The sequence below is a fragment of the Pelecanus crispus genome, chromosome 1 (assembly GCF_030463565.1).
Source record: "Pelecanus crispus isolate bPelCri1 chromosome 1, bPelCri1.pri, whole genome shotgun sequence".
Classification (NCBI taxonomy): Eukaryota; Metazoa; Chordata; class Aves; order Pelecaniformes; family Pelecanidae; genus Pelecanus; species Pelecanus crispus.
This window is the reverse complement of record NC_134643.1, coordinates 188427136-188454058: the sequence shown is the minus strand read 5'-3', so window position 1 is coordinate 188454058 and position 26923 is coordinate 188427136. Positions and strand designations below refer to the sequence as shown.

General features: G+C 36.1%; 1 protein-coding gene across 1 annotated transcript in view; it reads right to left on the bottom strand.

Moving 5' to 3' along the window:
• The window catches only part of DIAPH3 (diaphanous related formin 3), a 277409-nt gene that overhangs the window by 50694 nt on the left and 199792 nt on the right, over positions 1-26923 (bottom strand). Inside the window, exons 26-27 of the mRNA XM_075727918.1 lie at positions 13647-13742; positions 13159-13218 (exon numbers count right to left, since the gene is read on the bottom strand). Coding sequence (XP_075584033.1) covers positions 13159-13218; positions 13647-13742 — 156 coding nt within the window. The remainder of the gene's footprint in view (positions 1-13158; positions 13219-13646; positions 13743-26923) is intronic.

The window sequence follows — 26923 nt, the reverse complement described above, 5'->3', positions numbered from 1 at the left end:
AGGCTGGAAATTAGGAAAAATTTCTTCATGGAAAGGGTAGTCAAGCATTGGAACAGGTTGCCCAGAGAGGTGGTGGAGTCACCATCCCTGGAGGTGTTCAAAAAACGGGTAGATGTGGCACTTGGGGACATGGCTTAGTCTAGTCTACCCTTAATTGGTTTAGTGTGGACTTGGTAATGTTAGGTTAATGGTTGGACTGGATGATCTTAGAGGTCTTTTCCAACCTAAACGATTCTATGATTCTATGATAGTTTTGGATGGGAGATCTGAGTGTATGATGTTTGAACCCCACGCTGCCACCTCTCTCCTGGATCTTTAAAAGGACATAAACAGTATGGCTATTTAATTTAATAATATTTCATGAAGTTTGGACAGTACATTACTTTAAGTTATTGCTGACCTGCCTCTCATTTAGCTTTCTCTTAAGCAAACTAAACCACAATTTTTTAATGCATCCCTTTGTACTTTCAGTTATTAGAAAAATAACAATCAAAAGTATACTGTATTTTGTGTTACTATAGCTTTCCCAGAAAAGATTAGCTGGAGGTCCCTTTGCAGTCTTTCTGGTTGCTTAGTTCCTTCAACATGCACAATTTCACCAAAGCTTTATGACTAATATGAGTGTAGAAGATTTCTATAATAAGTAATATTCTCATTTAGGCCACAGTGCATTTTATAGTTTATTGGTACAGGTCAAAAATGCCCTTTTTATTATGTTAAATCTGCAGTTACAGACTGAAGTGGGAGTAAAATGTTTTATATACTACAGTTAAGTGGTACTGTTGAATGTTCCAATGTACTATTGAACTGACAGATGAGTAAGAAAGAGGGGCTTAGAATAAGGAAGTGACAAGATTGGGTTGGGAACAAGAAAAAGTATCATTAGGTATCACTCATGCAGCTTCAGAAATAACTAGAAAGGAAAAAAAAAAAAAGATCCATGAAGGAAGATCAGACCCCAAACTAAGAAATTCAGCTATATCCACAATTAAAGACACAGTCATTAACAGTTTATTTTTTAACTTTTAATAATGAAGACAAACCTTTTATTTTAATTGACTGTCATTGGAACGTGGAAAAGGAAGAAAATAATTCCATTTCAGCATGCTTTCTTTTCCTTCCCATAGGAAGCAACTATTCCTAACAATATAATATCCAATCTCAGACCGTAAGATTCATATATATTTGACCCCACTGAAACAAACCCAACATTTTATAATAGGAGATCTCACTACATAACTAGTTTTCAATAAAATGATCTTGGAGCAACTGCTGTTAGGTGGCTAAACAGACACTGGGTAAACTCAGCAGAGAGTAATTGGCTGTGTCCTGTTTTCAGTCAGCGGCTGGCAACAGAGAAAGAACAGACTTAAAGCACCGGGGTAAGCTTGGAGACTGATTAGTCAGGAAGCTATTGCTAAAGGCAGCAAGAGTAGGAGCTATCCCAAGAGCTCTCTCACAGCAGTTTTCTCTGCCCTGTGAGACACAACTGGAAATCCCTTAATGCACTCTGCCCTTCATTTATTTTTGCTACTGGACATTTGAGAGCATTTAAGAACGTTACTTTTTTCAGCAGTTGCCTGATGATGGATCACACAGAATTAAAACAATTTTATATTTCTTAGGGAAAGGGGAAGACTACCATCTACAGTACAATTATAAAACTAGGGATTACCTGGTAGCAAAGTACTTTTTATTCTGTGCTGAATAGCCACAACAGAGTTTGCAACTACTCACACATCAATCCTGATTTACTCTTTATGCTGCAATTACAAACTTGTCTTGCATACCAGGAAGGCTACATAACTTAAAGCCATGGTACTGATTCATTTACTTTTAATCCAGCTAGTCTAATGAAACATTAGCACACTCAAAAATACTATCATTGCAGCTAGCAGTGTAATATAAATTACACAAACACACTCCACAGTAAAGGGAAAGACCTGAGTATCAAGTACTAGAAGCACGAGAAAGTTGGCTAGCCAAATACAATGCAAATGTTTATATATATGCACTGTAAGAGAATTAATTCCACCTCCCCCCCCAAGGACTTGTATCATTCATTGCCTAGGATGGAAAATGCTAACCTAAAGAGCAGCTATTCAAGCTGTTTTATCTTCAGTATTGAGTGTGCTGTGCCATGTTTTATTAACTTTATTATAGATAGAGAATTAAAACATGGAGAAACCTCACCAGGTCTCTCAGCCTCAAGCACTTTAAATTAGAGGCCTGAACTCATTGACTATTAACAATTTATATAAACTAACTCCTGTGTAAGATGGGTATGTCCCTCTCTCTAGCCAATATAAGGAGCCTAAGCTCCCTAAATTGTGTATCTATAATTATGAGGTATTTCATGTCTTCAAGAGATAAAATACATACAATAATTTTGGGAGATCAGTTAAAAATGCTTAATACCTGATATCCCAGAGTAATTAACATTATAAAGCACTTTATGTGTTTAGTGCTTTGATCCTACTGTTTTCACTGCAAGTAGATGTTTGGCACATCTGTAAAGCAGACCTGGTAGATCTCAGCTTAAGAACCAAACAATGTAAACTGGGAAAAAACCCAAACAACCCAAAACTAAAGCCAACAAACCCCCTCTCCTCCCAGAATGGTTTAGAACCAGAGGAAAGGATAGGGCACTCTATCAGCTTCTAGTATTTCTTTTGATGTAGGTCTCATTTCATCTTATCTGATTTTTTAAACACTGACCAAAATTTAACAGAGTCCTCCCCAAGCTCCTGCATCAGTCTAATTGCCTAATTTGGCAATTGTGTTCATATGGGTTATCAGCAGGTTTGGAATCATTAGACTGACTCGCCCAGTTCTTGAACCAATGATGGTAGAGTGAAAGATTAGACATCATACAGTTTACTTTCTCATGGAAAAGATGGATCAATGAAAATATTTGTATTTTAGAATGTAGCAGGAAAAAAGTATATTAAGTCTCCCTTCTCTGGTAATGACAGCAATAAAATGCACCTACTGAAATAAGAATAGGTCCTCAGATAAATTTCTAAAGAGACAGTTCTTATGGTAAGAGAAAGCAATTTTGGCAAGGAATTGAAGTATTTGAGGAGGAATCTCTACTTTTGCAACTAAGGAAACATAAAAAAAAATTAAAAAACACCAAATGTAATTATGACTACAGTAAAAACCAAACAAAACCCCAACCTTATACAAAGCTATAAAAACAATAGAAGTCTTTATGTATTAATAGAGTATATATTCTGATCCCCTCTCCAGTGGCTAGAGAAAACAATCGGAAGATTAGTGCAGCACATCAGTTTCCACCGTGAAGACTTACTTCTCTGGCTAACACATCTGTAGTACCTCAAACCACTGCCTCTCAGTTAAGGTACACAATTCTGATACTAACTTCATCTGCTGTTAATAAATTCAGTTACCAGACTAAAAGACCAGTAAAATTTAGGTGCCAAAGTCAACCTGGGTAATGAAAGCTGTGTTTAACCCTGGTTCATTCAGATTCCATTATTCCCACAGGGAGAGGATTTAAACTATGTTTTCCATATCCCTGCAAAGTTCCCTTCTGTTCATCAGCCCCTCTGCTCACAGAGTTTCACTATAAATAACAAATGTTACCGAGTCTAGTGATTCAAATATTCATATTGAATGGGGAAGGCTGATGACGATTCCTGCCACAAAAATCCAGTGACTGAAGTAAAATGTCTACCATGACCTGGAAGCTCTAACCATGAAAATACCAGCCTATCAAGTTCTGTCACATTAGGAAGGCACTTGCCAACAAATAGTTTACCTGTGGTTCTATTAAGCTTTTATCCAAGATGTTTCTATCAAAACAGTGGTGATTTCATTCCATTCCATGCAACAAATATCTATAATATTAATACAATCTTCTCCATTTCCCACTATTACAACTTAATTTTTTGGTGAAGTAGAAATTCACTTCTTATTTTAAATAAAACAAACTGTCAGTAACTCCAGCAAAACAGGAGGCATATTCTGTTTTCAGATTATTTAAAATGGTTTCCCTCTTTGTGTGTATGAAAAGTGATTTTCAGAAAATGCTGTCTTTCTAGCCAGTATTAGGTTCCCAAACGTCCAGGAAGAACCCAAATGACAAAGTGATCCCAGATATGAAAATATATAACCTATTAAATGAATTAATTCAGATTTTAGAAATAGAAAAGAAACCCATGAAAAGATTGTTCATTATGGCAGTGCATCCTACTTTTCTGTGGTTCAAGGCTTGTTAAAATTCTTGGACATAGCTCCTGAAACTGCATAGCTTGATTAGGTGCTGTACACAGATACATAAATTTGTTTTGAAACCCCAAAACTGGGTTGTGATACTCAAATTTGTTCCTGACCTAAAAGCTATCCTGCTTCAAGTAGACAAAGTAGTCTGTCCAGAGCTAATTCAAATATCTGTAAATGCACTGTACTGTAACATACCATGTACACTCATCTCTTTTCAAATACAAAGAAACAGGCTTAAAGCCTAAGAAAACAGATAAAAAGAAAAAAAACCCTCTGGAATAATTATTTGCCCATGCTGAAAATCTGCTGAGATTTCATTCCATTTCCCCATTTATGACACTAAGTATTCTCGATGTTATCTTTTCAATTTCTTATTTTATCATTTTGCTATGCCACAAGGAGAGAGAAAATCAAGGACTGCAAGTTTGAATACAATGTAGAATAAATTTACTCTTAGTTTTCTAAACCTAAGTTTTTAGGTTTTTGAAAACCTAAGGCAAATATGGTCAAAGTTGTAGGGTCAGATAACAGTTTTTCTTTGATTCCTCTATATGGAGTTAGATAAATATCATGAGACAATAAAGCATGAGATAAACTTTTTCCCCCGATAAAATAAAAAACCCTCACCATTACAAAAAAAGTCTTCCTTTTAAGATATCATGACAAAATATTGTAACAGAAACACCATGCTACTAACAAGGCATTGTTAAAGTCTTTCAAAGAAAGAAAGAGTATATATTAACAATCCTGTTTTTTGCAAATCTTGAGGAAATAAAATCTGCTAGGAAATTGCATTTACCTCAAGTAATTTTTCTGTTTGGTTAAAATGATCTTTCTTTGAAAAGGTTTTTTGTTTTTTTTTCTTTAAAATCCACTACTATGCCAAGAACAAGGGTCAAACTATTTTATGGTGTATGCTGAAAGTGAATAGATTCTTGATTAGCCCAATATCCTCCAAAATGCAAGTATTCTTTCCTGAAATCACTTAAACTATAGCTTCTCATCTTGGATTTGTAAGCCACATCAACATAAGAAAAGAGGAGTTACCGTCCAACTACCTCACACTACTTCAGATCATTCCGTTTAAGTCTGGCTACCATCTTTCCTTCTGCAATTCATGCGAAAGTTGCATTTGCCCCCTATATTTCCTTCCTTCACCACTCATGATCTCTAAGTTTGAGCCACCAAGAAAAAGTCTCTTGAGGCTTCTGATTATTTTGGTGGGTGATTGATGTAGATTTTGCCTTAGGCATGTATGATGGAAATACACAAGTCTCATTTATTTTTGGAATGAAACAAAGATGATAATGCATTTATCAAGCAACTTACAGACATGACCAGCAGTTCTGGTTCAACTTAAAAGCCAATTTCGCTTTAGAATATTCCAAAACTTGAAAGTAAAACGTGCAAGTGTTCCTACCCCAACAAAGGGAAGAAGCTGCAGGATACCCTTGTTTTTCCTGCACCTATTTAATGTTCTTTATTTGTACCTTTGCAGAGTGTTCGCTTATAATGAAAAAAATCAGGCAGAAAAATAACTCCAGTATTTTTTTTTTACATTGTACATTTTTGCTCTGTTGCAACTGCCACTTAGGGAAAAAAAAAAGAAATTAAATTCTCCCAAAGGAGAAAAAAAAAAAAAACAAACCAAAAAAACCACAGAACATTAAGGCAACACATTCACTTACATGGCAAAGAAAGATGAATTAGGCAGTGTACTTAAAGAATTTCATGAGTACTGTTTTGTGCTTTCTCTACATCTTTTGAATTACTGACTAAACAATGTTGCATTAACCAGATATCACTTGAGTCACAAAACAGACTCAGGTCAAGGCTGATACACTGTTTCCATCTCCGATTTTGTCCCCAGTGGGGTCTTCTAACCAGACAAAAGTCACTTCTAATGTCTAGCTGATGAAATTTCCCTACCCAATATTTCTTTTTTTTTTTCTTTAAAGAAAGATAACCCCTTTAAGAAGATATATATATATATATATAAATAATATAAAGAGCATTATGGCTGTTGTTCAGTCAATAGATATATCATTTATTCTATTTGGATCAGAGTTTTTAAAGGCTTTGAAGAAAGAGGCAGGAGTTTATATACTACTTTTTCTTAACATTCAGAAAACAGCAGTGAAAGTCTGGTAAATTTATACCTAAAATCTTGTTTAACAAATATGGAAAAGACTTGAAGAGTACTCTGAGAAGTGACGGAACCTCTTTGCTATACAGATCAACTCAGTAATTGTCTTTGAATGGGAAGTTCTGCATGACTAAACAATGAAAAGACAAATATGGGAAAATTGTTGGTCATTTACAGCTCCCTTCGCAGATTTAAGATTGTCCACTGATGCATGTTCAGAAGACTGCTTTGAATATATAACTTGCTTGCCATAGCTTTTGGAAATCTGGTTACCTAGCTAGACCATTATGAAGCTGACATTTACTGTACGTGCAATTATGGAATATACAGTGTCGCTGTCTTCAAATGTCACCTCTTTGCCAGAGTTCTTGCAGAAAATGTCCTTGCCTCCCTTGAGAGAAGTGGTCTTATTCAACTAGTACCACTGCACACTGGCAAGATATTTACAAAAGCAATTAGTTCTTCTGAGCGCCTAATCTGACATCTTCAAAGGGTCTTGCTTTAGGAATGAAGTTGTCAAACCTCTGGAGAATAAGCCCCATTATACAGTCCACCTTGTCTCAAGGTGGCACCTAAAATTTTTACTCTTAAAAACCTTTGGTTCTCTTTCTTGTCTATATTATGTTCACATATAATTCTTCAAGATAAGACAGAGAATGGAGGATATACATGTCACCTTACTCATGGGAGTTGATAAGTGAAATCTCACAAGACTTTGTAAGAGGAGTAATGAAATAGACACAGACTTTTTTGTAGGGTTACAATTCCTCCTCTCCTCTTCTAAATATGGGTAGTGCTAAGGTTGACAGTGTGTGTTTGGCTTATACTAAAGGCAAATTAAAAAAATTGATTTTTTTTCTGCCTTTACCAATATTTTCACAGTACTAATACGCATTTACTACTAATTTGAAGTACGCTTCTCCACTCTTAACAGAACTTGCATCCATTTTGCAGCATTTGGCATTTAAAAATAAATAATTAAATACATGAGTGTTTTATACTTCTCTATGTCAGTCTTTATTATAAAGGTTGATTTTAATAACTTTGTTGGAAAGGCTCGGGGCAGGGGATCAAAATTTGTCATTTTTCATCCAAAACTCTTCCCCCTGGCTGTCATCCCTTCTGACTTGAATATTTTCTCCACTCCAACATTAAATTGTGAGAGGGACATCACTAGAAAAAGATGCTAAAAGCTTCACATCAAAATTAGTCTTATTGCTACGAATTTTGGAATGTGAATTCTTCAGCGCCATCTCTGTGAGAGACTGTATGTGTACACAACTATGGCAATGTAGAAATAGTTCTAAACAAACAAATAACAATGAGTACATTCACTTTCCTTGTCTGGATGGTTTTTTTCCCACACATGCAAAATTGACTCATGGTCACAGTTTCTTTGAACTCTGCTGTCTGCCCTAGGGAAAAATATTATAAACAGTGCAGATGGTTTCAGAGGAATTATTTCTGTTAGAAGAGGCACCAATTTTACTTGACCTATGAAGTCAATATTGAAGTGACGCTTTGGTCTTAAAATGGGAACAACCGAGAACTACATTTTGGGTTTTTTTAATAAAATCCTATTAAATGTTTTCATTTCATAACAGTGCCTACAGATATTCCAAGTATCCTGCCAAGGAACCTTGCCTATTGAGTAAAACTTCACAAAGCCTTACAAAAATTGTCTCCACCAGAGGTACAAAGACTGATGGTTTTAGATCACATACAGAAAGAAGAATAGGCCAGCATGCATAGTGCCTTCATAACAGTGTCTACCATGAGGAACTGGTAGTGCTCATGAATGCATCTTTACTACTAGTATGTACTTGGTAAAAGGTTATCTTCACAGGTTTCATTGCTTCTCCAGTGTTAGGTACTTCCTAATGTTCACTACATACAGGTGTGGAAAAGACAGCAACATACACAGGCTTAAGAAAAAAAATAAGAAAAAATTAGGTTGAAAGGTCAATTATTTGCTGTCATATACAGCAATGATGAAATAAAGGAGTGACCTCTAAGTGGTTATACTGTCAGTTTCAAGAATTAAGATGAGCCTGAGCTCATTCTCAGCTATGATTGTCAAAAATAAGGTAGCAGAGACACTAATATGAACTTAAGATGACAGTTCTATTACGAGTGAGAGATGAAAAAAACCCCAATGAACATGAAAAAAGGGTTTTCTTCTGCTTAATTGGGACCAGAATGACATTGCTTGACAAAGATTTTATTTAACAGAGGTGTTTAAAATGCTTCAGACTGAATGTGACATGAAAATTATTCTATTGTTTATCGATTTACTGAACAAACAGCTATAGTAATTATGACTATCTCTTACCATGGAAGTTTGATTTGAATATGGAAACAAGACCTTATTGCTACCTTTGAAAATATAGTCCACAACCCAGTTACTGATTGCAACAGAAAGATTTCTTTCAACCTTTGCAGTCACAAAAAGCAATCTGTCTTTTTTTACTTCCATTTTATTATACCATTTATTTACTCACAACATTTTGAATACAATCTACTTGTAAAGAAAAACACTTTCTCCTGCATTTGAGGTATATATACATGCAATCAAAGCTGCATCTCGAATTTGTATTCATGCATTTCAGACAACATTACCTTGGCTAATGTTACTGCAAATAAATGCGTAGCCATAGCAGCAGAGAACTTGATGCAGGCTGCAAAGCCTGACCGAAAACTTAGTGAATAATGCAGCTTTCTGTGCTGCAGTGGGCTCTGTGCTGCCTTGGATATGGTGCTATGTATATTTGAACTTAACTAGCTTGAAATAAATGTGCAAGCTGCCAATATGCCTTGACCGTTGTTGTAAATAACTGATAAACTCAGATCAGCCACAGCTATTAACTGCTTGAAATGGTCTTTTGACGTGCAAGATCCTGATCATTGAAAATTAAGTGCTTTCTTCTGCTTCCTAAGTAAAATAAAAAAACTCCCATTAGGTGCTACTGAATCAAAACCTTACCAAAGTACAACACTATACTAATACTCCACTTGTGTCATACAGTGCTCTAAATTGGAATTACAGCAAAAGCACATACCACAATATTTACTACAGTTTATGCCTCTCTGCAGTTAAAGCAAACGGTAACATTGACACGTGGTTTTGAACATATATGTAATTCAGCTGTTACTTTAAAAATGCAAAGCACCATGAATGGAAACAAAGGAAATAAATATACCAATCATATCTATGTCAAAAAAAATCTAGTGAAAATGGTTTGTATTCTTAAGGTGTTAGAACATTTCCAAGATGCAGCGATTCCCAATGTATATTATTTCTATTAGTTATGCAGCAGGGCTTTTCCTCAGCAAGAAATTATCTGACTTGATGGGCCTTGTCACATGCAGAAAAAATACAATTGGTAATTCTGATGACAGAAATGGAGTAGATTTAAACTTGACAAAAAACACATAACATGTTAGAAAGAGGCAATCCGTTCAATAAAAGAAGAGTGCAGTAGGACTGAAAATAAAATAACACACCCAAGAGGCTACCCTGGGATGCAGCATGAGAACCAGTACTTCTTTTTAATCAGAAATATCAGCTGAATGCTACCAGAGCTTTCTGGGGAGCTCAGCAGATCATGAAGAGAAAAATGGCCAACCAATGGCTAGCATTCCACTAAATTTACTATTCCTCCTTTTTTTTTTTTTTTTTTTTTTTTTTTCCTTTTCTTTAAGCAGTCCATTTAGTTAAAGGAAACAACTTCAGTTCTCAGTTCTAGAGCTAAGTAGCATTGGCTTGCTCCTCTGTATTATTTTGTTTTATAGGGCTTGCCTCAGCCTCATGAGCAAGTGATAGTTTGGTACCTTGAGCAGTATCATACTGAGGATGACAATCGCAATGGTGAAAGAGATTTCCTTCCTGCTTACATTTATATTACAGCTACAGAGAAAGTGTGCATTTTGGCTGTACTTCTCTCCCTTGCCATCACCTGCGAGACACGGAGCCACTAGCTTCTAGTTCCCGTCTATGCTGGGGTCTGATTTCTATTCCACTTTTTTAGAAAAACATCTTTAATCATAAAGACTAAAACAGTTTTTATTAATTTGTTCAGTTTTGTTTTGTTTTGAAACAGAAGAAATTAGCTAGAACTTGATGGCATCTGCCCAACAGACATTGCTATACTTTGAATGGTTCAGAGGACAGACATTTCAAGTCATGGCTTGTAATTCTTTCTGAGCGCGCGATGAGTCAAAGTTCATCCTACGTATGAATCTGCAGTGTGTATTAATAAAGTATATCCACTATAAGTGAATCAGTTAGTCTCATCAGAAGAAGCAGTAACCAAACCAGTTACCAGTTAACCCAAACAGCCAAAACCAGTACAGAAGCAAAGAAAGAAAGTACCTGAATTGCTGCTTGAGGACTTTATTGGTCTCCCAAATTTTAAGCTTAGAGTAAGCCAGTGGCTTTTTTGCCATGATACAAATTTAGCATCCATCTGAAATTTCAGGTCGGGAAAAATGAAATCAATGAAAGACCAAGCCAATATTTCTGTCTAATGACATATCCCAATTTTTCTGAAGTGGACTGAAATCACAGACTTCTTGCTTATACTGTGTATATGTAATAAACCTTTATATACAGTATTCACATTATACACACATATGTAGAAAGAATAGGTTATTGCATATCTATCTACGTTAGATATAAAGTGCAAGAAAAAAATTCTATAGGGCATAATATTGAAAAAAACCTCACACTATACATTGTTGAACTCAGAAACAGAAAATTAAAGAAACTTTATCATTATAATTCTTGCTTTGACTAGCCACATCATTAACATCAGTGAGGTTATTATTATCTAAAAACAAACTTTGATACGCAGGGTCTAGTATTCATTCTAGATAGCGTGCAACCTACATAACTTCCGATTTCCCAATAACAAAATAAATTATTAAAAGCAAATTCTCAACTTACCTACACAGACTTTGAATAGTGCAAAAAAAAAAAAGGTTCACCTCAAAGATTAACTTGGAGCAACCAATGACCATATATTTCTATCAAAAAGCCAAAAAGGCTTTGATAAGTGAACTCACCATAATCTACACCAAGTTTAGTACTCTGTTTGGATCAAGATAGGAAGATGTAACATGTAGATGTAGGGTCAACAAATCAAAAACATGCTAATGAATTCTTTAAAAGCAAGCTTAGAGTTGTATTATCCTGAGCTAACAAGACAGGTGAAAGAAAAGCTGAATTAATTTTAAAATGTCTTAAAACAAGATTGTCTCAAAATGCTCTATGGAAAAACTGACTTTGGTAAAAACAACAACAAATCCAAGAGTTTACTTTTTCTCTTCTCTCCAAATTGAACGCCTGAACTTCAAACTTCCAGCTGACATACAAAGCAGTCCCGAGGTTAGACTAAGATTTTGCAGAATTAAAATCTTGGGGGCTTTTTTGGTTTGTTTTTGGTGTTTTGTTTTTAACCTGAAACATAAAACATGGCCCTAATGTTTGTCCAAACACAGTTAATTTGAAAACTGGAAACTACACTGTCTGTCCACAGACAGCTAACTAGATAGATAGAACGGGCTGAAAAGAAGCAACATTTAACCTAATTGTTCTTAAAAGCAGAAACACTTATAGGAGAAATTCCGATGTGCTCTGTAGTCATTATTCAAATATCAATATGTTATGTGCTAGACAAGCACCTGTCAAATATACTTGATTCTTTTTTAGGCCAATTCCTCTAAGTGAATTAATTATCTTTCAACTGTCCTTCCAGCTCTATTTTCTTTAATTTTGTGGTTAATAATGCCAAATTCTGTATGTTCTTTTTTTTGCTATAGACACTTAAGAAATAAACAAACATGAGTTATAATTAATATTGTCAATTTGATGGCATCTGCTTTATAAAGTCTGCAGTGCATTTAAATATCAAAGGATAATGCGTTCTGCTTACAAAACTGAGAAAGGAGATTTCTTTTTTCATTAAGTTTCAATGAAAATTTTTCTTTAACGGAGGTACTACATATATAAACTTTTTCCTGAGACCACTAGTTATGAGCCAGTGAAAACAGCCACTCTGGACTCCTCAATCTTCATTAAAACACAGCTAATATAATAACATTCTGTAAATTGTCTAACAAAGAAAGATAAAAAGCACACACCCCCTCATTGTAACTTTTCACATATGAGCAAGTCCTGCTGATGTCAGTGAGATAGTTCAGGAGTTCATGAATATGCATAAGACTCACGCTCAAAATTTGGAGAAATATTTTGTCATGAAGTAACTGATTAATTTACTATTACTTTGCTGATACAACATCCCTTTTGAATTATACTGGTAAATGATAGCTTAAACCATTCCAGCTATAGAATCAAGAAAATCAAGACAAAGAAAAACAAAATGAAACAGAATGAAATGTTCTCTGATTCGGCATAAACACAGTAATGTTTAAAATGTACCGCAATCTCTGTTTTCTATTATAGTTCCATAATCCATTAAAAAATCTTGCATAATTGTTCTTGAAGATTATAAAAGTACTACATTTAAAATCATAACCAAATTTTAAATAAATAAAAAACCCACAAAAGATAGAAAAGCTTTGCAAACTAATCGATAAGTGTAGTTTCAGGATGTCATATTCAGATGGCTCTTAAAAAGCAGCTTCCAATATGGTTCAGTATTCTGCTAATGTAGAAAACTGAAAAAATCACAGCAGTCTTTTGAAAGCACAGATCAACTACATAAGCTAAGAAGAGCATGCAATTCATGAATATGGTTCATTACCATGGTTACAAGCTTTCAACACAGGCCTCTGCGCGGTTGGACTGAGATTTTGTGGTATGTCTGGAAAAGCAAGGAAACAATGGAAATAAAATACATCTTTGAAAGTTACTGGAGTACTGTAACAGCATTACTAAGCAGAATTATTTAGAAGTTAGATATTTCTAGAAGTAAACTGACAGTTATAAACCAGTGAAATAATTTGATTCACTTATGGGGCAAGATGACTTTTCCTTCCCCCATTCAACTATAAACCCTAAAAAGTTAAAGTAGATGTGGCTGTATCAAAGCGTCTTGTCATAATAATCGTTATGCTAAGTTCAGTAAATTAATCTCCAAAGTGCTACTGACATCAGCAAAACAGCCTGAACATCCCTGAAAGTTGTCATTGTAAGGAAGAATTAAACCCAATAGCATTTAAGTTCTAGAGCACTAGGCCCATAATGCTTTTAACTGTCTCTGGAAAATAAAATGTAAAATAGAATATTCACCTTTAGACTTTGGCGTCCTTTTCCTTCGGTCTCGAAAAGCTGCACCTGATTGCAAGGCCTCCAACAGGCTATCCATCACTCCAGTCTCCTCACCTTCTGTAAAGGAGAGAAGAAACCTTCTAGGTTACCATAGTAATATCAAAGCATAAATAATAATAAACAACAACAACAACAACAAATATTAATGGTATTATTAAAACTATTTATTTCAAACTTAGACCTGGGTTTTAACGTTCACAAATTGCTCTCTTGCAATTAATCACAACAGATTTGGTCTTCTATACGTTGAACTAGGCCAAATTTTATTCCGTTCATTTCTCATTCCTCCTTCTCTATGCTGAGAGTCAAGCATAGTTTTAAGTGAAATGTCATTTCACTTATATTTTCATTTCAGTACCCTTTTGCAACTGCAAATAACCAGTTTCATGTCAGCTTTCAAGAGCTGTCCCTTAAATGATTTGCTATATTAGACAAGAGATCATTTCAGTTATTGTTATAAAAAGTTGAAATTGTTTCTCAGCAGGAAGCTGAGTGAACAATATTGGAGTGGATAGGATACAGAGTGATATCCATAGGTAGCTTTAATCAAAAGCCATTTTCCCTTTGTATTGAATAACCTCTGGCCAATATTAAATAATTGATGTAGTTCAGGAAAATTCTACTCATTGTATTACACATGTATGCAAAATATCCCCCCCCCAAAATTATGATTGTTACTGTGAGATTATAATTAAATGCAAGCATTAAACACCCTAGTTTTATTTCCTCAAATAAACATATCGGAAAATGGTTTTTGAACCTTGTTAACCCGTTGTGTCTATGCCTTGGAAGACAAAGTGCACAACTCCAGGAATTTACTATATGATGAAAAATCACCACAGAGGAATAAAGAATTACATGATAGAAATCTCACTGTGCTTCACTGCGCAAAACTCCCTAGGTCAACACACACCTTGGATACAGTCAGACACATCACACAATTCTGCAGCTATTGCTAACGATGAATATTCAAATCAGGATCTAAACTAGCTGATGGGTAGAACGAGGTGCCATGCCACTAGTTTAAGGAATTCTGAAAGTGCTGGACTATAAGTAAGGAAGCAAGGCAACCTTCTAGACCTGAACATCGGGGAAAATTATTATGGGAAATGTTGCTTTCCAACACTATTTCAATTTGTTTCCATCCTTTAAGGAAATTTCATATTTCAATAAGCTTTAAAGAATTCTATCCTCTTTCTAAGGTAAGTGATTTCAAGGGCAACAAACATAATTCAGACAAAAAAAGCTCGAAGTTGAAAAGAGGAAGGTCTGGCAAAGTACTGTCAAATCAGCATGGGCCGAATCATGAATATGGCATTCTAGAAACAACATTTTTACCTTCATTATTCTACCGCTAAGTCAAGACTTGAATCTAATGTACCTTCCAAGAACCCTAAGCCTGTGTATCATTTAAAAGCGGAAGAGGAAGGCATACCAAAAAGAAGCACAAGATTTTGGGAACCCAGATATGCACATTATTATTTAAAAAACCATAAAATCATTTGTTGTCTCAAGATTAGAGCTTTCCTGTCCACAAATTAAAGAAAAATGTCCTTCACATATGACTTAAAGTCACATAGTGGTAATCTCATCATAAAATAATAAGAGTTTATATATTCAAAAAGTCTATAGAAATACACATATAAACATATATAAATCTCACAACCGATGTTCCCTAACATTACCTCAAATTCAAATTAGATTTTAAAAAACATTTTTATCATTTTCTCTATTACATCAGCAACTACTTTATTCTTTACAGAAGGGCAAAAATATTTTATTTTAAAATCTGGTTTTGTGCAATTGTATTATAAATTGCATTTAGTAAGCACTTCTGTTCCTTTGGCTTGCATTTTTACCCATTCTTTAATTTCTGCTAATTCTACATGTATATTTGTGTTTAGAAAGTGATTTTGTTTTAATTTTTGGAATTTCCTAAAAATATCTTCTAAGGACAACCCTTTTCCTTCCCTGTCATATTTGATTTGCTGCATTCCCAAGATGCTGGTCCTTAAAACAACTATAATCTGAGAACACCCTTAGAATCACTGAATCATTTAGGTTAAAAAGCACCCTTAAAATCATTGAGTCCAACTGTTAATCTAACACTGCCAAGTCCACCACTAAGCCATGTCCCTAAGCACCACATCTACATGCCTTTTAAACACTTCCACGGATGGGGACTCAACCACCTCTCTGGGCAGCCTCTTCCAATGCCTGACCACCCTTTCCGTGAAGAAATTTTTCCTAATTTCCAGTCTAAACCTCCCCTGGCGCAGCTTAAGCCCATTTCCTCTTGTCCTATCACTTGTTAATTGGCAGAAGAGACCAACACCCACCTCACTACAGCCTCCTTTCAGGGAGTTGTAGAGAGCAATAAGGTCTCCCCTCAGCCTCCTCTTCTCCAGGCTAAACAACCCCAGTTCCCTCAGCTGCTCATCATAAGGCCTGTGCTCCAGACCCTTCACCAGCTTCGTTGCCCTTCTCTGAACACGCTCCAGCACCTCCATGTCTTTCTTGTAGTGAGGGGCCCAAAACTGGACACAGTATTCCAGGTGCGGCCTCACCAGCGCCAAGTACAGGGGAACAATCACCTCCCTGCTCCTGCTGGCCACACCATTCCTGATAGAAGCCAGGATGCTGTTGACCTTCTTGGCCACCTGGGCACACTGCTGGCTCATGTTCAGCCAGCTGTCACCAGCACTCCCAGGTCCTTCTCTACCAGGCAGCTTTCCAGCCACTCTTCTTGCCTGTAGCATTGCATGGACTTGTTGTGACCAAAGCGCAGGACCCATCATTTGGCTTTGTTGGACCTCATACAATTGGCCTTGGCCCATCGATCCAGCCTGTCCAGATCTTTCTGTAGAGCCCTTCTACGCTCAAACAGATCAACAGTCCTGTCCAACTTGGTGTCATCTGCAAACTTACTGAGGGTGCACTTGATCCCCTCATCCAGATCATTGATAAAGACACTAAACAGAACTGGCCCCAGGACTGAAGCTCTGGGGGACACCACTTGTGACGAGTCACCAACTGGATTTAACTCCATTCACCACTACTCTTTGGGCCCGGCCATCCAGCCATTTTTTTACCCAGCAAACAGTAACTCTTAGTTCTTCTCTTTTCTCTATACTCTGTATTACCAGACTAGTTAACTTAAGAACCTTACCCAAAAGAGCTATAGACAAAAAGAAAAAAATGGATAATTAGCAAATATTTTATAAATTTTCTAACATTTAAGTACATTTATTTTCTGTACAATACATGACAGATATAGAATAAACATGAAGACTGAAATACAGATTTTTCTGTTGCTTTGCATTTGGTTTAACATGCCTTATTACTCTGAAGTTTGCTCTCTTACGACTAATGGACTATCACAGGTATTAATATGGCTTGGAAAGTATCCTACAAAAAATTACTCAGATTATGTATTCAGCTTCCTGTTGTGGGTTTGGTTTTTTTTTTTTTGTGTGTGTGGTGGTGGGTTTTTTGGGGGGGTTGTTTTGGATTTTTTTGTTTGTCGGTTTGTTTGTTTTGTTTTCTTTTTTAACTTTCCTTTCTCCATCTGATGTCATGCAATTCTCTAAAATACTCATGTCTGGAATGAAAACACTCAGTGAACAGTTTCAAATCAAAGTGATGCTTGAAGAAATTTTGAGACCAATCCATTAGTTACATTAAGGTACATGAATGTTGGAGGAAAGTTTATAAGCATTTTGGGTAATAGTAATGCAAAAAAGATTGAATAATATCACAGTCCCCAAAATAATACCATAAATGTTTATGGAAAAGAGTTTATAAGCTTTGTTTTAGGAAGTAGGAATAACAGAAGAAAAATTTCAATCCTATTTCAGCATGTCATCTCTTTCCTTTTAAGGCTATCCAAGACTACTATGGATTTCATGATTATTTCAAAAACTTAACAGTTTTCAGTAGAAAAAAAATCCTGGTGCATAATCTGCTATACTATAAAAAGAACCATCGGATAAATTAAAAAAAAAAAAAAAGATTTTAAATAATGGAATAGACATACTGCAAAACCACAACTTTTTGTAGCATAGCTGTAACATATTTATAGGTACTATCTGTTTTTCATACTTATCTGAAATATACTGTAGTCACAAACTGGATTATAGATTACTGCTTCCATTGACATACAAAACAGTTAACAGAAGAATAAATGGAATATACAGAAACATGAATTAAAAAACTCCTCTAGTAGTTTTCCTGTATGTATGGATGTACTGAAAAAAGTTAGCCACTGCAAATAAAAACATTCATAATTAATAATCTATGTTCCCAAAACATGCAGAAAGCCTGTTTTTCAAACTTCTACACTTTCAGTTAGGCTCCAAATTTTGGTTTTGATGCCTACGCCAACAGTTGACTGTGACACCTTCTATGAAGTTCCACAGCTAGCTGTTAATACCCATACTATCTGTAATACCATCCAAGTTTCTATGACAGAAAGTTTAAGAAATGAAAGTGTACCATGCAGTACTTTAGAAATCTTTTAAATTGCCCTGGGAGAACTGCACACAACATTGCTACAGTGATAGTATAAGAGTCACAAATATTGTTCAATATTAACACTTCCTACGGGACCTTTAAATCGGCTTTCACAAGCTGCTGCAGACTGTTGTCACCATTCCCAACTGGCTTCCTAATTAGTCAAGTGTATCAATCTTTTGACATCCTAGAACTAGTAATTCCAGTTGGCTTGCAGATAGCTACATAGCCCACAATAATTCCTTTGAGAAATATACCCTTTTATGATCTAAATGATCTCTTTTCTTTCAATTGCAGAATAGGAGATTTAAATACTTTTTAATATCATACCTAATTAAAACTCATACAACTGTCTTTTAAATACCATCTAAAGCAGAATTAAACTTGCCAAAATAGCTGGTAAGTTTTGCCCTTGACATTTCAGTGCCAAGTCAGATATAAACTGCCTAATTTCATAATTACATCTTTAAAAATGTTAAGAATATTAGAGACCCTTCTCCTTTAGTGCGCTGAGTATCATAAGCTTTACAGTACAACTTTAATATGTCTTATGATGATAGCAACAGATACTGCAGTTAGTAATGACTCCTGCATTTTATGTACTTATTAAGGAACAAATGATATATATCATAATTCCAGAAGCAGTAGTCCACTGACATGATAGAGTCACAAATATCATTAGCAATATGGTTTTAAAATAAGAGTGGTGCAACAAGATTATTTTGGATGAAAAATGGTTTTTACAGTTCCCCTGCATCTGTCCAATATAAACTAAAACATCACACTCAACAGTAGGACTCCAGAAGTTCACTTTACCAGGACAAAAACATGTAATAATATGTGTATTTCCTTTTTCAAGGAATCAAAGCTTTATTCAGCTACTCCTCTCAAAAAAAACCTGCTTTTTTTTTTTTTTTTTTAATAAAGGAAATACTAAGGAGCTTCAGAAAAAACAAACCAAGAATTCCTTAGCATGGTTTCTGTTGGTGTTGCCTACTCAGGCTGCAAACTTAAGAGGCTGCCCAGAGAAGTTGTGGATGCCCCATCCCTGGAAGTGTTCAAGGCCAAGCTGGATGGGGCTTTGAGCAACCTGCTGTAGTGGAAGGTGTCCCTGCCCATGGCAGGGGGTTTGGAACTAGGTGATCTTTAAGGTCCCTTCCAACCCAAACCATTCTATGATTCTCCGATTTACCTACAGGGACTTTGACTGTCATTTTCCACTGGGATCTATTTATGGCATTGCAATTACATACAGCTTTTTGTTATACTGTAAGTAATGGAAAGGATCAGCTCCTAAAGCCAAGCTCTGAATACTGAGCCTCATCTGAAATTAAAATTGCACAATTTGGACAAATGTCTACATTAAAAACAGACCTTAATACTTCATAGCTGTAACAGAAGGAAAAGGGTGCAAAAACTCAAGGGCTACTCATCAAATTAGCAAAGACTTTAACTGTCTTTATATCTTCTCTGAAGTATCTCCATGGCAGCACTCAAGCTTTTATATAATTTAAAAACAAACTTGGAGTGCTGAAGCTATTGGATTTATTTTTCTTGTCCGAAAAATTAAGTCCTGATCTCACAATTCAGTAATTACCAGAATACTTTTTTATTCTTGTTTGACTAGAATACAAACTGTCTCTTTCTCTTCAGCTCAGGATACAATTCAGGTCAGATATACTGTACCCAGTTTTTGATCAAGTGAAATTTAATCCCTTCACAGCCTTCTTCCAGGTTTAGCTACCTCATGTCTTGTGCCTTAATGTACAAAAATTTGAGGCAAGTGAATACCAGGCTTGAGATAATGACAGCAGAGATTTTTCCAGACTATTCACACAGGGTGAAGAAGAAGAAAATAAAAGACACCTGTTTGAACTTTGTTAATGTTGTGTCTTTACTTTCAAGACATCATAAAAAGTCTTGCATGTTTGTTTGTATAATGATTGATTTTGACCAGTACAGCCTACAAAGCAATGCCCAGCTGACTAAAGGTAAAAGCTGAAGTAAAAATTGAAGGACCATTCTCTGAACAATGTCACAAGAAGAAAGCTTTAGCAATGGTATAGTGCTGAGTGACTTAAGTTCCAGGGCACAGAACAGCAGATCACAGAGAGGGAGATAATTTAAGCCATCAATGCAGGAGTGAGCTCCAATGTTTTGGAAGTGTTTCCATCTTTTCAGTCTCAGTCTCACACAGACAGATTCTGTGAAGTATTCATAGTGCTGACACATAACAACTTCTAGACCTCTCAGCCTCACACATGAACAGGTCAGGAGACATTTTGAAGGCTCTTACATTGTCAGCATAAAGATACAAAGCAATCTTAATGTCCAGAGAAGGGAAAGTTTCAACATGTTTAAGAATGTGACTGCCTAAACTCACTCTTCACTCTGATGAAATTCAGATACAAACTTACAATTAAATTGTGGGTGGATGTTAAAGGTATCTTTGTCCAGGTTAAGGGTATCTTTGTCAAGGTTAAGGGTATCTTTGTCCAGAAAACACACAGCATATACAGACTTCAACGTGAACTTGCTCTAAGGCTTTGAACTTTTTCTGGTAAAAGCCATAGGACCAATCAGATAATCTTCATTGGCAGGTGAGTGAAGTAATATCCATTTGAGTTTCAATAACGGTGCACAGACTAGAGCTATGACTCATAATAGAACACAGGAGCATATACAGATGCATATACAGATGCAAAGCAGAAATAGCTGCCAAGTGTGCCTTGGATGGACTGGCTGAAAGGACAGTTCCTTTTAGACTTAAAAAGTGTTAAATCCAGCTTTGGCCAGAAATATCACTATTTACTTGTCTTCTTCACATTGGTCATTTGAAGTGAAAGACACATACCAGCCCTTTCCAAAAGTGAAACACATGTATACACTCCACAGGAATCACATAAACAGTCTAGTCCAGAATTGGAAGAGTTAACATTTCTTACTGATGCGCAACAGAAAGTAGTAAGCCTTTGCTAGTGCTTCAGAGACCTATGCAACTGTACTATAAAAAGGTATGATTTCCCCTAATGACTGATGCACCTATTCTGTAAATCTTCTAGCTGAGGAGAGTGGGTTTCATGCCATCTTGTTTGCTCTTGCTGAAATTGTTCCATTGCCGAGTTGTCATAAAGTGCTTTTATGGTACAGAAATAGATTTCGACTCTGAGCATACGAATGGAAGTGTGCCCCAAGTTCCAAAGAACTCAAAACAAGTGAAATGCAAACTAAGCATCCATCCTTCATGAAATCTGAAAGACAGCTGTCCCTTTCAAATCAGTTGTTGAAATTGAGGTTGGTAACTACACCAATTTAACTTCCGTAAGATAACTCACACCATAAAACCCAAAAGGTAAAGTGTGGTTTTAGAGGTGGTTCTGTACCACAGAGATACAAAAATACTTCAGTGATGTAAGGTACCTATTTCTGCATCTCAACTGGATCACAATTTCCCATTTAAGTAATGGGACTGATAATGAAATCATCTTAATATTGAACTTTGTAATAGAAATGTATAAATTTCTGGTGTTCATAGTGAGTCTATAAATCCCATTCTTTCTGTGACAACAGAAGAAAGCCACTGTAAACTCACTTTCCACAGAGATTATCCAGGATCATTTATATTGCTTCCAGATCCAGTAAAGAATTTGCCGGAGCAAACTTTTCTGAGAGAGATCCCAAAAAAGTTTTCCTGAGGTAAACTTGACTTATAGAAGAATAAACAGAATGCCAAGCCTTTGAAGTGGTGTACTGCAGGACTTGATACTGGGGCCAGTATTTGTAACGTCTTCCTTTGTGACCTGGATGATGGGACAGAGCGTACCCTGAGCAAGTTTGCATACGGTGCAAAATTCAGAGTAATGGTTAACACACCAGACAGTTGTGCTGTGATTCAAAAGGACCTTGACAAGTTGGAGAAAAGGGCAGAAAGTAATCTTAATGAAATTTAACAAAAGATCTGCAGGCAGTGAGGCACAACCCCATATACCAGTGCAGGTGGGGGCCAACTGGCTGGAAAGCAGCTTTTCAGCTTTTCAAAAACAGAAAAAAAATATTGGGGATTCTGGTGGACAACATATTGACCATCAGTCAGTACTGTGCCTTTGTGGCAAAGACAACCAAAGAAAAGCATTGCCAGCAGGTCAAGAGAAGTCATCCTTCCCCTCTACTCAGCACCAGTGAGATACATCTGCAGTGCTGGGTCCAGGTCCAGGCTCCCCAATACAAAGGGAGACACAAACACACCCAAGCAAAGTCAGTCAGGGGCCACAAAGATGATCAAGGGACTGGATCATCTCTCATATGAGAACATGGTGAGAGAGCTGGGACTGTTTAGCCTAGAGAACAGAAGGCTCAGGAGGATCTTCTTTTTTTATATATAATATAAAAAAAAAAAAATAAAAAAATACCTGAGGGGGGACTGGGTGGAGTGTAAAGATGACTGAGCCAGACTCATCTCAAAGGTGCCCAGAGACATGATAGGATGCAATGAGAACAAATTTAATTACAGGAAATTGCATTCAAACTATGTGCATTTGAATTGTGGGGTTTTTTTCCTGTTGAGAGTGGTCAAACACTAGAACAGATTGTTCACCTACAACGGAAACTCTAAGCATGGCTACATTAATAAAAGAGGTTACCTTTCCACAAAGTCCACAGAAGTAATAACTAACAGTCTGAAAATGAAATGATTTATCTGTGTACACACATACCCTCTCACTAAACAATACAGGACATTCTAGTAATGTATTACATACTGCATTACCTGACAATATTTTTAAAAAGCCACTTTAAAAACACAGTCTTCTTACAGCCCTTTTTCTATTCACTCGGGATACCCTGCCTTTTTAGTGGAAAAATAAAACTGCTAAATGAAGCAGAACACTAAGTTTTAGTTGCTTATATTTAATCACTCATAACTAAACCAGACCAACCTTATAGACTGTTATCTAAGATTAAGATTTGATAGGACAGCTAATAGTGAGAACCATCAGCTACATATGAAGAAGCCAATAAGTTTTAGTGTTAATGAATTATTTTTCTGTTTTCTTTACACATCACAGCTCCAACTCGGATGACACTGACAAGAATGCAACCAATCTGTTTTTCAGACTAGCCAAAAACTAGTATTTTCATTAATGTTGTTTCACAGGGGGGGGAAAGAAAGTGTCTATTACTGAGACATACCAATTACAATTTCATTTAGAAAACAGTTAGAACCACTCTAGTAGCATTCTTAACTGAACGAAGTTTCTTATAAGAATATATGTAGCTGAATATAATATATGTGTGCAAGTGTGTATGAACATCTTGTCTCTTGGTTACTGTGTGCCTCTGAAGGAGTTCATTGAGCACAGGAAAAGACATTACTATTTCCATTCAAATTTATAAACAACCGATAAATCAGAAAATACACAGAACAATCACTCATATTGACAGTTGTGCTACTGAGATGAGGGGCTGAAGGAAATTTAAAAGTTACATAATTTCTCAGTCATGGAGTGAGAAAGTTCTGACTGGATTATATGACTGAGCTTACTCAAGGGAAAGCCTCCAGACAGCTTTGGGTGGGCAAGACCCTTTTGTTTGGGTGGCTATAAATGCACAAGAATACCCAGGAGGATCAGATCAAAGGTCCACCTAGCTCTGCATCCTCTGTGCACTAGTAGCCTACAGCAAACATCTATAAACAGGAGAGGATAAATATGTCATGACGTTTCTAGAATGGTCTCTCTGTCTCCAGCAGTTTGTGATTCAAAGACTTTGTATTTGCATTTAATAGTTTTCAATGGATAGAAGCTGTCAGAGAAATCAAGTAACTTCTGTCAGCAAGCTTCAGAGCAAGAATATTTTGGTATGCAGTAACAAGACTGTACTTCTGTACAGCCACTGAGGTATTGCCGAGTGAAGATAAGTGTCATAGTGAACAGCATAGAAACAGAAGCAGCAGCAGACTCAGTTTGAAGCAAGAGTCAGAGATATGACCTTCTCTTCTGCTAGCTTTCCAACAATGACAGAGGAGGTTCTTGGCTCTTTTACAACCCTGGACTAAGGAAAGTAAAAATAAAGCACCCCCTCCAATGCTTTGGTAAGGATATTTATTCCTCCCCTCCTCTGCAACTTGAGAGAAGAAACTTTTGATGATTCAGAAAAAACAGAATGAATGAGAACATTTACACCTGGCAGGAGTGAGAGTTTAAAGAGGACTCTGATGTCTACCTCATTATGGAGGAGATGTGAGGTAGTATTTGGAGTAGGAAATGCTCACTCAAACCAAAACCTACTATCTGCATGAACGTTAGAGTTCTTAATCCCAAAGACGGTTCCAGAGATTGTAATTTTTTTTCATGATAATGCCATTTGAAGTTTGCAGCATTCTTTTCACATTTGTTTAGAAATTTTACTGCTACAACATAAATGACAAGTCTTATGAGAATACAGACATTACTTTAATGACCTTTAATTTTTTCAACAGTTCTGTCTGTTTTGCCTATTTCTCTCTCTCCCAAGTACAGCTGCTATTTATTTTTTCAGGGGCTTTGTGTAAACCTCAGTTTCACAAACGTCTTTCAGCTACTATCTCCAAAGGTTCCACTTCTAAGTAAAATTTTCAGAAAGAAAAAGAATTGTTTCTTCCAAACCTCTTGTTCTTTTGGAGCTACTACTTAGTACAAACAAATAGCAGCTGCTGCATTCTGAGCCCATGGGTTGCCAACAAGTGCGTGAACTACACCTCCATGCTTCAGAAGATTTAGCACCTTTGAGATCTTGTTAGAACACAACTTGTGACTATTAGTTGTTGGGTTTTAATTAATATACATTCAGATCAGTTCTACTTTTTTGTACTAAAAACATCTAATTCCCTGAACGTCCTACAGTGTGAGGCTTGATGAGGTTTTGCTGTATCCCATCTTCTGCTGTGCCTTCTGCAGATGCATCACACATTGTTTTTCAGGCCAGATTTTTTTTTTAATTGAGCATACCTGTATTTTATCATTCTCTGTATCATTTTCAAGTACAAATGTGGCAGTTATTCTTGAGGGAACACCTGTTCTCAGTAATTTGCCCAGATTTATACTTTACTGTCAAAACAATACCAATGCAGCTGAAAAACAACCTCCATACTTAGTGACATATCAGGTGACATCTCCTTTCCAGTGAATTTCTGGTCAATGTCTCTCACAACTTGTTCCTCATATATAGGACTTTTTTTTTTTTTTTTTTTTTGTTAGTAGGCATAAAGCAAAATTAGATCTACTCTCCAAGCTTGTCATGAGCTTACTGTCAACTGCCCATTAAGTATCAGCAGGAGTAAGTACTGAGTAGGCAATTCTATAAGGTCCCACAGTTCTTTCTGCTCATTGTTATTTAGCATAAGAGGAAGAAGTTACACTCCTCAGGTACAGAACAGATTTATTGCCCACTGGCCTCATAATAAAAATGATCCTTAAGAATAAATTTAAATAACAAAAAGTGACCTCAGGAACCCTCTTGGTGAAGAGGGTCCAATTTAAGGATAAGTGGAGACAGTCATGGGATACCTAGACTGCCTAGTTATAACTAGGATAAAGAGAAGGAGTTATCATCACCAGGGAGCAACCGAGATGAATAGAGTGCTTGAAGTTCCAAAAGGGTAAACTGCCTAGAGAAGAGAGCCCTTACACAAAACACATGTTGGATATAAATATTATACCCTCAGGATTTCTTCATATATAGCATTATCAGATCTTTTGTCCTCTTCACCATAAATTTAGTTGCACAAAACACATACCTAAATGCCCAAAATCTAGCAATAAACCTATCATTGTCCAAACCTGTGTTTTTCAGGAAAGTAGCCCAGCAGACATTTTAAAACAACAAATTATCAACATATGTTAGAAACTACTGATGTCAACTCAGTTGTAATAGAACATGAGCAGATTTTTATAACCTGCAACATTTGCAGTCCTTCACTCCCCCCAGAGGAAAGGAATACTATTAAGAAGTATTGATTGTCCTCTCCCAGTGAGAAGAAATTAACAAAGGAGAACTTACTAACTTGAGCTTGGCAGGGAAAATAGGGTCTTTGAGGGTACCTACTAATATGTGTAGGTTGGTGGATTTTTTAATTTATTTCAAAGGCAAGCATTTTATCTGTAGAATCTGAATTTTAATTACCTAATTACGTTTACTAGTTTCATTGCTTAAACTGTCAGTGTTGGGATCCATGGTGTCCTTTTGTTTTGCAGAACATGCCAGGACTAATGAAAATATTCATATTGCACAACTTAGCAGACACTAATGAAGTAGTAAATGTCTGAAGAAACAAAACCTAAAACACTCTTAGCAAATTTGTGAGACATGAACGTTTTTTTCCAAGACCAGATAAACAACGTAAAACCTCTGCAAAAGTAAATGCTGCAAAATGGACTGCAAATAAGGTCATAACTGTCTAAATGAATTGGAACGCAGATTTAAAACCAGTTAGTTGTGACAAAAGTGCAACCGAGTAACACAATTGAAAAAACCCTAATACTCTAGATTGGAAATCAGATGTTTAAGACATCATTTTGGTATCACTTCACTGCTTTTGCATAAGAAAGGGAAGCCTTTGTAAATAACCACTGATGAAAGGGGCTTGTTACTTAAATAGTATTCAAAGTAAGACACAATGAAGATGCCACAATGATGGAGTTCTCAATTATATTACAATAAATTTAGCTGGTGTTATCACAGTTATAGAATTC